General features: G+C 39.6%; 1 protein-coding gene across 4 annotated transcripts in view; it reads right to left on the bottom strand.

Annotated features, from left to right (window-relative positions):
- PAFAH1B1 (platelet activating factor acetylhydrolase 1b regulatory subunit 1) overlaps window positions 1-15447 on the bottom strand; it is a 64304-nt gene that overhangs the window by 29143 nt on the left and 19714 nt on the right. For 3 of the 4 annotated variants that reach the window (XM_037880191.2, XM_043530902.1, XM_043530903.1), the window contains exon 2: window positions 8451-8671. In XM_037880191.2, the coding sequence (XP_037736119.1) occupies window positions 8451-8482 (32 nt within the window). In that variant the 5' untranslated portion in view covers window positions 8483-8671. Of the gene's footprint in view, window positions 1-8295; window positions 8340-8450; window positions 8672-15447 lie in introns of those variants that run through there. The other variant, XM_043530904.1, reaches the window with a different exon arrangement.

Genomic DNA, 15447 nt, shown 5'->3' with positions numbered 1-15447 from the left:
CAGCATCTGCTAACACGACTAAAACCTTCAAACCAACTTTAAAAGCAAACATGGCATACGAAGTTATGTCAAAACATGACCAGTAAAACAAAAATGCACATTTAGTATGTAGTTTTAAATTCTAGCAAACTTGCTGTGATTGAAAAATTCAGTATTTAACAGACAAGTTATGATGATAAAGGCTGGTCTTGCTCACTATTTTAATACTCATTATCCCTTTAAGTAAGGATGAAAACGCAGGCCTTAAATACATAAAAGCCACAATGGTTTAAGAGCGGTTTTTGGTTTAGCTCAAGTAGATTTTAGGGAACAATTTTAAGACAAACCTAAATAAGTATGCACACAGGGATTTGCGCTGGTTTAAAGTCATATCTTAGGTTAAACAGTGCAATTCTCTCAAGTGAACATGTCCCAAGTTTTAGAATACATTGTATTATTCTGTAAAACTATGTTTTTAATTGGTAAGTATCCCTACATATATTTCTGCCACGAGTATATATCATCTTTAAATTACAGGTAAGTTAACATCCTTAAGTAGATAAAGTTTCAGACTTAGAATCTTTATAAGAAAGAACCGAAAGTGACTTAGCAGTAACTAAAAAGGTTTATCATTATGTACAAGATAATTAAAAAATGAATTTCTAACATGAAAGGATGCCCTCATGTTCCTCCTTAACACAGTAAGTTTAATTCATGCTCCATTATAGATTTGGAGGGGGAGGGGGGAGGAATGTTATTCTTACATGGTATAACAGAAACCTAGACTATTCTGCAGTATGCGTGTCAAACTGGGGACACTTCCAAATGAAACAGTCTTCCTCATAGTCTTTGCCTATATTTTTCGTTTGGTAAAGGACAAGTTTGACAAGAGTCAAATAACCTAGCCAAAAGAGCAACTCTTACAGGTGGTTTCATGAAGTTCGCTGGTGTTGATTTAATTGGTCAACCAGGGCTAACCTCCTAAAGAGGTTTAGATAGCAAGCATTCTGCATCTGTTACAGAGTCTCACTCCATTCTAACTAAAACAGTTAAAATTACCAGGAAGGCTGAAACTCCGTCCTGAATTTGTTTACTTTGCCCTTGAAAGAGTCTCTGAATCAAACTATCTGCTACAGTAGCTGTAACTGCAGAATGAAAACTGTAAATTAAAATACATTTCACTGGGCTTTAATATATTTGCAAAATTTAGAACTTTGAATCTGAAGCAGAGGAGCCAGGGCTTGAAATATCCATTTGCCATGAGTGAGTGAAATTTCCTGGGTAAGCATCAAGGCAAGCCAGCAATTTCTGCAACATTCAAGCTCTGATATACCACTAACATCTTTTGTCTGCAAAACCAAGCTAGAAACTTTAGTGCCTTGCTACTAAGAGACATGTTTAAAAACATGTGACTCCATGTTTTGAATACATTTAGTCAGACCACCTCAAGAAAATACTAACTTAAGAATGACAAACTTTACCTTACTACACGTCAGATAACAATACAGCATATATGGACAAGTGTTTAATGAATAAACAGAAATGCTTTTTTTAAAGTAAATAAATAAATACAAAGACTAAAAACAGATTGGAAATAAAGTAAACATTGCAATGCACTTAATTTTGACAAAAATGGCTAACACCTTAGAAACTGGTCTTATCTTGGGTGTGGCAACTTTTATTTTAAATTCAATTCTATTTATGAGTGATTTAATTTTCCAAGCTATCCTGCTCAGATCTGTTCTAAACTAAGGGCTACAGGAGGACAAAGTGTCTAGATTAGATCATTTTAGAACATAAAAAGCTTATGACATTTATTCACAAGAGGCAGAGACTTTTTGCTGTCAGGAAAGAAACCCAAAAGGCAACAATTTCACTTTTTTTCTTGGTATTACTGCTCTTTCCCCACTATAATTTCTGAAGGAAATGACCGTATGTTACACTGACTGTGGGGTAGCTGGGTGTACAAACTTCAAGATCCACTTACCACTGTGTGCTATATTCCCCCTCACCCATAGGAATGAATGTGTTATGGTTGTTTTTGTTTGTTTGAAAAACAAGGTTCTCTTTATGCAAAAACATCTAGGACAATAAAAAGGGCCAATACCATCAGAAGCTCAGTGAAGCTCAACAGAGCAAGTAACTTAGTGGCTGTGAGGTTGTTTAACTCAAATGACCTCAAACCCAGTGTACCCAGTTTACAAATAAAAAGGGTTAGTTTTCCACAGTACCAGCCTTGAAAACTCTACCTGGGATCTGAGAGTCAAGCCGGATTCATACTGTCTCACATACAACAATTGGAACTTAAGTAAATCACTCTCAATAAAAGAGCCTAAATAGAACACAACTTCACTAACTCTCTTGGATCAGCAGCATTAGGAGCAAACAGTGTAAAAAACCCACACCACCACCACTTTTTAATCACTAAAAGAAGCAGAACTTTGATATACACAAGGACCAGATCTACATAGTAAAGCAGTTCCATTTTCACATAGTCACTCTTCTGAGTAGACCCACCACTTTAAATAAATATTAAATGTGTTTAAAAAGTGTGGGTCTACTCAGAAAAGTAACTATGTAAAAAAATATATATAAGATGGATGGATATTCCTTTCCCAGGTATGGGCTAATATTCAAAAAGTCTAATCCAGTACTTGTAAGATGCTCAAGATGTCATTTACATGTGTGCAGTAACTCAAGCAACAATAGAATGTCCAAGTCCTTAGTTTGTCTCCCATTATTAGGAACTCATTTTCCTTGAGTGCATACCAATGCGTTACTGTAAAGCTGCTTATACTTAAGATGGCATCTTTTTGTTCACTGAAGAACTAAAAGGCACTTAAAATATTCCAAGGCTTTAGACCAATTCCAGTTTTTTTTAAATGATAAAACCACAAATCTCACCTCACATTTAACTTTAAAAATATTGAATAAAATCACTTGCAATCTCAACCTCTCCTCTACTGTTTTCATCCTACCACTTCTTGCCAAAGAAGTTCAGGGCCAGAGATAAACCTGGCAATTCTATGGCTAACCCAAAATATATACCGAATAGGTTTCTCCACTGAAAAAAGCGTGAAAGCCAATTCCTTTTAAAATCCAAAAACCTGTTGCCAGAATCTTTTCTTAGATAAGAATTCATTTAAACTAAATGGTTCAAACTAAAACCAGGTCAGTCAGAGGTTCTCTCATAGCATATTGCTTTATAGCCAGGGCTTTGTCAAGCCTGACCTTAAAAACCTCTAAGGAAGGAGATTCCACCACCTTCCTAGGTAACCCATTCCAGGGCTTCATCACCCGCCCAGTGAAAAAGTTTTTCCTAATATCCAACCTAAACCAGTGGAAGTTTTACTCCTTTCAACTAGCACTACTTTACAAAATAGCTTATTTGTCAAGAGGGTAATTGAAATGTTGAACAGCAATAATAAACTGTGCAATTTACAAAAAGATTCCTGCTAACTGCCAGCACTATTACAGAGCTCACTCTTGTATTATCAGACAACCAGGCTGTGTTTTCCAGTCACCTGAGCAGTGAAAACCTGAGCAAATACACATCTGAAGACTCAAATCATAGAATCATAGAAGAACAGGGTTGGAAGAGACCTCAGGAGGTCATCTAGTCCAACCCCCTGCCCAAAGCAGGACCGATCCCCAATTAAATCATCCCAGCCAGGGCTTTGTCAAGCCTGACCTTAAAAACTTCTAAGGAAGGAGATTCCACCACCACCCTAGGTAACACATTCCAGTGTTTCACCACCCTCCTCGTGAAAAAGTTTTTCCTAATATCCAACCTAGACCTCCCCCACTGCAACTTGAGACCATTACTCCTTGTTCTGTCAAGTGTTACCATTGAGAATAGTCTAGATCCATCCTCTTTGGAATCACCTTTCAGCTGCTTTCAGCTACCTATCAAATCTCCCCTCATTCTTCTCTTCCACAGACTAAACAATCCCAGTTCCCTCAGCCTCTCCTCATAAGTCATGTGTTCCAGTCCCCTAATCATTTTTGTTGCCCTCCGCTGGACTCTCTCCAATTTTTCCACATCCTTCTTCTAGTGTGGGGCCCAAAACTGGACATAGTACTCCAGATAAGGCCTCACCAATGTCGAATAGAGGGGAACGATCACGTCCCTCGATCTGCTGGCAATGCCCCTACTTATACATCCCAAAATGCCATTGGCCTTCTTGGCAATAAGGGCACACTGTTGACTCATATCCAGCTTCTCATCCACTGTAACCCCTAGGTCCTTTTCTGCAGAACTGCTGCCTAGCCATTCGGCCCCTAGTCTGTAGCGGTGCATGGGATTCTTCCGTCCTAAGTGCAGGACTCTGCACTTGTCCTTGTTGAACCTCATCAGATTTCTTTTGGCCCAATCCTCCAATTTGTCTAGGTCCCTCTGAATCCTATCCCTACCCTCCAGCGTATCTACCACTCCTCCCAGTTTAGTGTCGTCTGCAAGCTTGCTGAGGGTGCAATCCACACCATCCTCCAGATCATTAATGAAGATATTGAACAAAACCAGCCCCAGGACCGACCCTTGGGGCATTCCGCTTGATACTGGCTGCCAACTAGACATGGAGCCATTGATCACTACCCATTGAGCCCAACAATCTACCCACATCTATAGTGCATTCATCCAGCCCATACTTCTTTAACTTGCTGACAAGAATACTGTGGGAGACAGTGTCAAAAGCTTTGCTAAAGTCAAGGAACAACACGTTCACTGCTTTCCCTTCATCCACAGAACCAGTTATCTCGTCAGAGAAGGCAATTAGATTAGTCAGGCATGACTTGCCCTTGGTGAATCCATGCTGACTGTTCCTGATCACTTTCCTCTCATCTTAGTGCTTCAGAATTGATTCCTTGAGGACCTGCTCCATGATTTTTCCGGGGACTGAGGTGAGGCTGACTGGCCTGTAGTTCCCAGGATCCTCCTCCTTCCCTTTTTTAAAGATGAGCACTACATTAGCCTTTTTCCAGTCATCCGGGACTTCCCTGGATCGCCATGAGTTTTCAAAGATAATGGACAATGGCTCCGCAATCACATCCGCCAACTCCTTTAGCACTCTCGGATGCAACGCATCCGGCCCCATGGACGTGTGCACGTCCAGCTTTTCTAAATAGTCCCGAACCACTTCTTTCTCCACAGAGGGCTGGTCACCTCCTCCCCATGCTGTGCTACCCAGTGCAGTAGTCTGGGAGCTGACCTTGTTCATGAAGATAGAGGCAAAAAAAGTATTGAGTACATTAGCTTTTTCCACATCCTCTGTCACTAGGTTGCCTCCCTCATTCAGTAAGGAGCCCACACTTTGACTTTCTTCTTGTTGCCAACATACCTGAAGAAACCCTTCTTGTTACTCTTAACATCTCTTGCTTGCTGCAACTCCAGATGTGATTTGGCCTTCCTGATTTCACTCCTGCATGCCCGAGCAATATTTTCATAATGAAAGAAATGTGTCCAGTAATAAGGTGCCAACTTCAGGATTATTTGAATATAAGACTGTTTGGTTATGTTTAGAAGAGTCAGGCAGTTAAGACTTTACAAAAAAAATGATCAGTAGTTTGGATGGTAAATCAGGAGCCCCACACTGACCAACAGAAGACAGTCATTGTTTCCGTGAAGGTTAAGATCTCCTCCTTTTGCCCAGTGTTTATATACTGGCTCTTGACCCTCAACTAAGGCAAGTTACTGACATCATCAATATGGTCTCATTGGGGGAGGCTAATAACAGAACCTGCAACAGTCGAATGCTATAGGATGGTGTACTGAACGAACTGGGAGTGGAATGCGCTACACTCCACAGTGCATCACTAAGTACCACCAACAGTAGCAAGCTCAATTCATTTTGGGAATATAAGAATCTTTGTAACTACGTTTTACTATCATTATGCTGTGTACCAACATTTATTTCTCACAAAAATCATAAAAAATTGGAGGACTGCACTTGTCCAGTAGCAAGTCTTTACAAAAACTTTCGAAGGAGGAGTGTATGGTACTAATTCCTGTAGCTGAATTAAAGAACTTTCAAATAACATTTCACGTCATTAAGTCTTCTTTAATATGTGGATAATAGTTAATATTTAGTGCTTAAAAGAGCACTTTGAAATACTTGCCTTAACTGAAGCAGCAACCTCTAAAAATATAAATGTTTTACCCCTCACACCTATTAACAGGCCTAAACAAGATTCTTCCAAAACAAAAAACAAAAACAACAAAAAAAAAAAATGGAGGGGCCCCCAAAATACTTCTTACAAGGTCTTCACCTAAAATATCACCATGGAAGACAAGCTTTTTAAAAAGAATCATTGGGGACAAATGTGTGCGCGAGAGATGGAAAGAGAGGATCCCAACACAATAAGGCATGTACCAAAATTTCTTTTAACTACCTTCCCTTATAAGCTACTGGGCCGGTAGACATCTCCAAGTTCCTCCCCAAACTCTACACAGTCAGCTTTCCCTAGTTCCTCTGAATTCCCCATCCCTGCTCATTCTCTAGGATCTTCATCACATCCCCATCTTCCTGTTACACATACCTCTTCCCTTAGGCATTTATTCTAGACATCAACCCACTATCTGTATTCAGAGAGAACCGTCAACCCCCTCCCAATATTTCCTACTCCCCATATGCAAAACTCATGTATCTCTGACCTCCCTACCATCTTCTCAGGCCATCCCTCCTCTAAAGAAGCCCCAAGTGCCTTGTCAACTCCTAATCATCCACATAGAATGTCTCGTTATCCCCACCTTCCTGTTCATGTATTTGTTCCTTGGAGTTCTGGCTTCTAGGAACCAAAAGACAATATTTTAATTCTAGATGTGTTCAGGAAGCCTTTCCTGCCTCACTTATCCCTAGCCCTTTCATCAACAGTGCTATAAATTCCTGCATAACCCTTCATAAAAAAAAATTAATAGTTCACATGCCGTTTTAGTACATCAGGGTTTTGACTCACTTAAAATTACTTTAGTGCAATAAAACAGGAAGAAATGGCATGTGAATATTACTTATTTTTATATTAAGGGGATGTACTGACACTGAGGAGATACCTATGAGGGTAAAATGGAAGCAGAGAGGTGAAGTGACTTGTCCAAGATCAGACAGTAAGACACCAAAAGAGCCAGGATAAGAATGCTAAGGTTCCTGACTCCCAATCCGTTTTCATTCTTTTACCAAGCTTTATTTTATTTTTAACAAGGCAAAATTCCTCCAACTTTTCCCTTCCCTTTTTATAACGGGGAATAGTTCAGTCCGTGCATTCATGAGCCATTTAAACACTTTAGGCTGCTGTCCATCAACAACTGGGGCATTGTGCTAAACCAAACCAACTCCTGTATGCAAGCACCATTTAAAACATCCCATCATAGTTTACTGCAAAAGCACACATGCAGAAGAGAGTATGCACAGAAGACCAGTCACAGTTTATCATGTGACAATTGCCTGTCCCCCAAATTGACCTGACACCATATTTGTCTCATCTTTTTAAGCAGAACTTTCATTTTAAAAGAGGATGTAGGGAGGCAGGAGTAAACTGCTCCAGTACTCCCAGGGCCATGTGCCTCCGGGCCAACAGGAACCCTGCTGACTAGATCCATACCAGGCCAGAATGGTGGTAGAGCGGCAGGAGATGCACCAGCATCTGCTCAAGACACCTCCTTCCTTTCCTTTTATTCCCCCCTATTAAAACAACGAACTTGGAGAGACTTCTGATGGACTCATTTTGTATTAATTTCTTCATGACTAACTCCCCCTCTCTTTCATTGACAGGGGACAGAGGCTAAGGGTGACAGTGGAAATTGGAAAGTAGGTTATTTATTGTTAACTCCAGTGATGGAAGCAGATTGGGTCAGGGACAGATTGCAAGAAGGGTATCATTTATTTTATGTCTGGAAACTAAAGAGACTTAGCAACACTATACATTTATCATTTTACTTGCACTGTACGCGTATTTCTCATTCCACACACCTGCATATTGTTTTTACTCTATTTACATTGGTCCTGCAGAAGTTAGTGTGCTTGCTAGACATCACAAACAGAATACAGAGCAAATATTTTAAAGCTCTAAACTTCAATATTTTATTCCTATGTACTTTGAACAGATTACATCTAATTTTCACAAGTCATTCCTGTGCCAAAAACTAAAGCTTCCAGTTTCGGCCTCACTATAAAAGTTTTAAGAGACTGTTTCAAATAATTTGTTACGTTTTCCCTCCTCCAGCCTACCATTCCTGAACTCCTATCCTTAAACACCCAAGTTAGTTTTAAACCAAAGTACAGATGTACAGACGGATCATAAAAAGGTAATTCACAGAAACTTAACTGAAGTAGAACAAATACGTGAAGAGCCATTTCATGGAATCAAACTGGAAAAGAAAGATCAGTGTTTCTTTGGAAGGCTGATGAAATAAGAACCAAGTGTAAGCAAAGGTTACTTTTGCTATTTTAAATAAATACTGTAAAAAAAAAAATACTTACAGTTCATCTCGTTGCCTCTGTGACAGCACCATGGTGGCTGTGATGGCAGGCTAACGTGATTCAGCTGTGGCTGCCTCCTCAAGATTCACACACCTTTGTGAATCCTGGATCCAAAAATTCAGTCTGCCACAGAGCAGCTTCAACCAAAAGGAAAAATGTTTCTCCACACGTGAAATCCAACTGGAAATCTGGAGGCATTCAACAGGGAAGGTTCATTCCATCTAGAAGGGGAAAAAATACATTTTGCTTTTGAAAAGGTTTATGAAGCCATTTGAAGCCATTTTGGAGTCACATGAACATCTACATACCCAGGTTGGAATACTGAAAATGGATAAGTGTGTGTGCAAACTACTGCATTCTTCCCACATTAATTTTTCTGACTTGCACCCTTGCAAATTTTCTCCACCTCTCAGAAGAGAGGTCTGGATAGGCTATAGCGGTCTCCTTCAATCTTTAGTTGCTTTCCTCACAGCAGTCTCCATAACTAATGATGTACATCTCCACACCACATTGTGAAGCGAAGATTTCCCAATTATTTTAGTCCATTTCAGTTTGGAACACCCGGCACAGAGGACTAAGGATCTGAACCATTTTGGTACTGCCTGTTTCTCCCAAATTCAAGGATGGACTTTAAGGCAAAATGCCTCTGAATTAAAGCTACAAAGCTATTGACTGCACTCAATAAGCATTTAGGCCAAAGCCTACAACATGAAAAAGCAGTACTAAATATGAGATTTTAAGCCTGTCATGGCACTTATATACCATCCAAAAAAAGTTCACTAGAATTTCCACTGTAACGTGGACTAATCATCTGCTAAACATACCTTTAAAAAGGTAAATATTAGTACTAAGTCTTCACCCAGCCATTAAGTTTTAAAATAGATTTTAAAAATCTGACCAAGTAGTATAATTCTTGGTGTTCTGGGTTACCTTAATTAAAGATTGTTGCTTTAACTGTACTAAGGTGCATCTTGCAAACAGTATGCAGTCACTTATGACAGTATTTTCAAATTCATTCTCAACATTATCTTCAAACTCTAAATCTTTACAGTGGTAGGATGAGTCATGGCATAAGTTTTGCTTTTCACTACTTAAAGTTATCCTATGCAGTACTGGAATTTTAATATCCTTAGTGTGCAGAATACTTTTACTGGATGGTTATGATCAGATTTGGACCAGGAGTTGTCATTTGAATCACTTTAACACTGCTTCCCCTGCAGTTCCAGTGATCTTCCATGCTCCAGGTTCTGTTGTGCAAACAGCAATATCATTATGAGCAAGCCAGGATCCTGCATCACTGTCTATTTTTCGCATTCACTTGACAAGTGTCTCTCTCTGTACCACACCATTTACTCAGTCCTCTGAAGAGCAAAGCAGACTGACCAAACAAATCAGTGATTTTTAGGAATAGAGTAAAATGTGAAAATAAAAATGTTACAGTACTTCTGTGCTCACTTGACCTTGCATTTGGAATATTTATATTTAATAAAAACAGTTTAATCCAGAATTTTGTTAAGAAGCCTGTTCAAAGCAGACAGTGTTCTTTTAAAAAAAGAAAAGGAGTACTTGTGGCACCTTAGAGACTAACCAATTTACTTGAGCATAAGCTTTCGTGAGCTACAGCTGCTTATGCTCAAATAAATTGGTTAGTCTCCAAGGTGCCACAAGTACTCCTTTTCTTTTTGCGAATACAGACTAACACGGCTGTTACTCTGAACAGTGTTCTTTTATACACTAAACTCAACGCTTTCGTACACATACTTTAGTCCACATCCTCAAAAGCTAGATTTAGGAATAGTGCTTAAAAAAAATGTTCAGCTGTTATCACATGCTTAACACCATTTGGCTATCCATTGTGGACACAGGGAAGATGTGCTTTGAAGTCTAGGCTATAAGTTATTTGTATTATGGCGGAGCCTAGGTGCTCTGCTCTCGGCTCCTCTGTGCTAGGCATTGTACACACACACAGGGACAGTACTACACTGTCCCTGTCCCCAAAAGCTTACAATCTCAACAAACAAGACTGACAATTTAATTTGCTTGACCCCATCCACAGTGCCTGTCAAACATGTTTTTCATGAACTAACTGAAAGAGTGCTGTAGGAGCCGACAGTAGGGACTCCATGCCACCAGCAAGAGGCAGCAAAGATGACTGCCTCTTCCCTTAGTTTTGTGCCTATGCCTTGCTTCATGGTATGGGTTGTTACAAAAGGTTGTTACAAGGAGGAGGGAGAAAAATCATAGAATCGTAGAATATCAGGGTTGGAAGGGACCTCAGGAGGTCATCTAGTCCAACCCCCTGCTCAAAGCAGGACCAATCCCCAATTTTTGCCCCAGATCCCTAAATGGCCCCCTCAAGGATTGAACTCACAACCCTGGGTTTAGCAGGCCAATGCTCAAACCACTGAGCTATCCCAAAAATTGTTGTTCTTAACCTCTGAGGACAGGACAAGAAGCAATGGGCTTACATTGCAGCAAGGGCGGTTTAGGTTAGACATTAGGAAAAACTTCCTAACTGTCAGAGTGGTTAAGCACTGGAATAAAATTGCCTAGGCAGGTTGTGGAATCTCCATCATTGGGGATTTTTAAGAGCAGGTTGGACAAACACCCGTCAGGGATGGTCTAGATCAGGGGTAGGCAACCTATGGCAAGCGAGCCAAAGGTGGTACGCAAGCTGATTTTCAGTGGCACTCACACTGCCCAGGTCCTGGCCACCGGTCCAGGGGGCTCTGCATTTTAATTTAATTTTAAATGAAGCTTCTTAAACATTTTAAAAACCTTATTTACTTTACATACAATAGTTTAGTTATATATTATAGACTTATTGAAAGAGACCTTCTAAAAATGTTAAAATGTATTCGTGGCACACGAAACCTTAAATTAGAGTGAATAAATGAAGACTCAGCACACCACCTCTGAAAGGTTGCCAACCTCTGGTCTAGATAATACTTAGTCCTGCCTTGAGTGCAGGAGACTGGACTAGGTGACCTCTTGAGGTCCCTTCCAGTTCTATTAAGGGACAACGTAGCCCTTGTAAGACTGACCTTTCGCAGTACAGGGAAGAAGTGGTATTCAAGGTTTTTGGGTTGGTTTTTTGTTTTGTTTTGTTTTTTTTTTTTTGGGGGGGGGGGGGGGGAGAATAAGTAATACAAAACCATTGTCCCTTGAATGGACTAGAAAAGGTGCCCTCTAGTGGGAAATGCTGCCAGACCTTTGGGCATTCCAAACCACCACTTAAGCCTTGCAATGGCTCTTTGGGTTTAAGAGTAAAGGTCTAGACACTTATCTAGTTTATAGCACTCTAGCTGAAAACTGAAAAACAAAGTATTCTAAATACAAATACAATCATTGTCCACAATGAAAGAATCCACTTGTTTCTGAAATACACTATTCATGCTCTAACGTGTAGTACTAAAGGCAGACAGAAATATTACTGACAAGCTGATGATATACCCATTCAACCGGCTACAGAAATCAGGCTCCACATGCAACTCTAACAGCTGGCTGCCAAGAAGCTCAACCACCTAAACTTCAAATAATGGGATACCAACAGTGCATTAAACTTTAGATGCTAGATCCTATATTAAGAAAATATAAACTTTAACACTCATTCAACCTAGCAAAAAGATTAAAGCTACCTGATGCAGACTTATTTAAATTCAGCATTCCAGATACATGCAGAGTCTATACTACAAAAGGTTTTCTCCATCTACACCTACAATTTAAGTGTAAACCCTAGATTCTGGATTAATATAAATAAAATGCAATAAGTAGTCCCTATATTCATACAAGGTATTTCAATATATTGCACAAATACTACTAACTCCTTGAACAATAAAGTCATGACCCAGTATTTTGTCAGACATAATTTTACATCTAGGAACTACAGCCCTGTTTTTTTTGTCACACTAGTTGATGTGATTCACTGTTTAGGGAGGAACCAGTTAGCAGGCCATCATTCTCAATTTTTCAGAAGGAAACTGCACAGCAAAGAAGAATGGTGTCCCTCAAAGTCAGCATTTGATTTGCTTATAAAACTCAGTAATTGCAAGTCAAAAAAAAGATGTAAATGGAAAGCAAACAAATTGGAGCTAGTCTCATTAAATACCAAAACTAAAGAATTAGGTTACTTTTAAACAAAAATCTAGTGAAATATGCTATATATACACACTTTATTGAAACAGTAATGATTATGAAATTTACTGTTTTAGGAAGCTTCTTTTGATGCAGTTCTACCATACACGTTTAATGTAATATCAAAGGTGTGATTTTTGTGGCTCTGATAACACTGCCTCTCCTCCTTTCCTCCTGCACACACCTCCCACCAGCGTGTTGTGGTAAAAGCTATGGAACATCATGCGGCGATGATGTAATCATTCTGCCCATGTCACGGACTCCAAATGCCCTATACAACTCTAGACCAACTAGCTGACTATTAAGGCAGGTCCTCTCTACGCTAAAAGAGACAGTGTCTAGGTTTACCTGGGCAAGAGCATGGATATGAATCCAGTTGCAAAACCTTGTATTTCCACAAAGGCTCAGCCATATTACATTAAAATGTGGTTGAACTGAAATATATAGACAGGGCTTTAGATCAGTAGGCTGTCTGGCCAAAACGGTCCTGTGGGGTGCATACACATCCTGAAAAATTCATAAAGAGATTGTTGTTTCTAAACTGGAAGTTATTTCACATATAAGGAACAAGCATTACTCACATATCTAAGAACGCTAATCCCTTGATATCAGCTTTGAAACCTACCAGTACTTCCACTGAATATATTCATTTACATATAGATCTTGAACCATCATACTAAATTTTCATGTAGTTTGGAAAGAACAAGTTATGTTTCATCTCTGAAAATTTAGTAAAAAACTGAATGTAGAGTCAAGTGAAACAGCCTTCATATTATCAAACAAAAACAAAAACCACTAACTAGAACCAGGAGCTTGATTTTCTGAAATGTTGATTCCTTCTCTCTCAAGAGAGAATGTGAGCTATAAGTGCTCTATAACTGTGAGCGCTAAGGGGGAAGAACCACCACAATAAGGCCCGAAGTTCTATTTCTTCTAATGGTCACATTAATAACTTGTGCATCATAGATAGCAGTATAGTTTTCCGCACAGTGACCCATCACTTGCCTTTAAGGGACCATCTACAGGAGAAGCATAGTCTGATCTCCATACCTAGTGTACAAAGCTGGCAAGGGAGATTAGGACGGTGGTTTTTGTAACATAACAGCCCACTAAGAACCAGATCTGATTAGATGACAACTGTTTTCAGTCACTACAAACAAGCTAGATCTGAACTGTGACCCAGAAGTGGAAAGCTATTAACCGACCAGAACTATCAGTTTCTGTCAACACCACTGCTTTAACTGTTTGTATGCATGCTTGGTGAAGGTTTATAGTAAATTACATTACTTCTCCTTGATTTGTCTTCTGATTCAGACAATCCCAGTCCTTTCAGCAGATGGCTAGTTTTGTTCTGAGATTAAGTCTTATTTAGATGGGTTGAACCGAGTTAAAAAAGACTCAAATATCTTCATACTGCAGTTAAATAGAATTCAGCCGAGTGGCATTTATACCAAGTTGTTTAATTTTAAGTAAGATGTGCAAAAACCTGTCTTAGTCGTGAAAGTCAATTTCAAAGACATTACACTACACAAGAAATATGGTAATGTTCCAGCCACAAGTTACAGTCAATGTCAGCATTAAGGAGTCAAACTGGAGACAGCTCAGCCCTACAGCACGCTTAACAGTGAGGTGCTGCCGATATAATGCAGTAGGCCAGAGTAAGGTCATATGTTGCTTCCACCAAAATGAGTTTCACAGCTGGCCGGGGGTAAGAGTGTGTTTAATGACATAATTCACTCCAACAGATTTTACACACACATTCATTTTATGAATAATTGCCTACTTAATCTGTTAAGACATCTTGCGGGATTTAAGAATCCAGAACTCTGTTTTAATAACTCAGTCTAGGCAAATGGAAGTATCAATAAGCCAAAACTCCTCTTCTCGCTGGGACCAGGATACTGTCAGAGCCCAGTAATCATACTTCAAGACATTGGGACTTCTAAGCCCATTTTTAATCTATGCCAAATAGCATCATGGTGCCAATGCTTTTCCAACAGTTTCAGATTTTCCAGTAATCCTATGACCCAACCCAGACACCTAAAATCCCTAGTGCACTAGAAAGAAACAATGTTCCGTCAGCAAGGATAGTGCAAACTGGCTTTTTCACCATGGTACCGCCTGCAAGCGCCACTGAGTCCTCACATCTTTGGTACAGGCCTTTGCTAGTAGATTCTGGGGTTCTTTATGTAAAGAAACTGGAGCCAATGCCAGATTACATATGCAAATACAAGATATATACAAACAGTGAAACCACATATGCAAGAGGTAAAGCTGAATTTACTGAGTAGTAAGATAAGTTCCTGGTAAAAGAGTGGTTTTGACTTCCTCTTATTTCTGTTTTAGGCATTATTACAGAAAGCGTGGATATTAAGTGCTCTGATGTGCAAACAGTGCCATTTCTTGCAAATGAATGAAGGCTTTATCAAATTTGACATTCAAACAGATGAGGAAACTCCAGCAAGGCTAACACATTATGAACATAAGAACTGCCATACTGGATCAGACCAAAGGTCCATCTAGCCCAGTATCCTGTCTTCTGACAATGGCCAATGCTGGGTTCCCCAGAGGGAATGAACAGAACAGGTAATCAAGTGATCCATGCCCTGTCACCCATTCCCAGCTTCTGGTAAACAGAGGCTAGGGACACTGTCCCTGTCCATCCTGGCTAATAGCCAATTCTTCCCACTTCACTAAAGGGCTGCAAGCACCTTATGAAAACTGAAATATGTTCCTCTTCCCTCATTACTAAGATCATGCTCATGAACAGAATCTTATAAAATTCACCTGTTTATTCCTTATCCTGTTAATGTCAACAGCTTACTCAGATAACATCTTGCTGTCACTGAGTCACCCCGCTGAT

Source organism: Chelonia mydas, chromosome 17 (assembly GCF_015237465.2).
Source record: "Chelonia mydas isolate rCheMyd1 chromosome 17, rCheMyd1.pri.v2, whole genome shotgun sequence".
NCBI classification, from domain to species: Eukaryota; Metazoa; Chordata; order Testudines; family Cheloniidae; genus Chelonia; species Chelonia mydas.
This window is presented reverse-complemented; position numbering and strand designations above follow the sequence as displayed.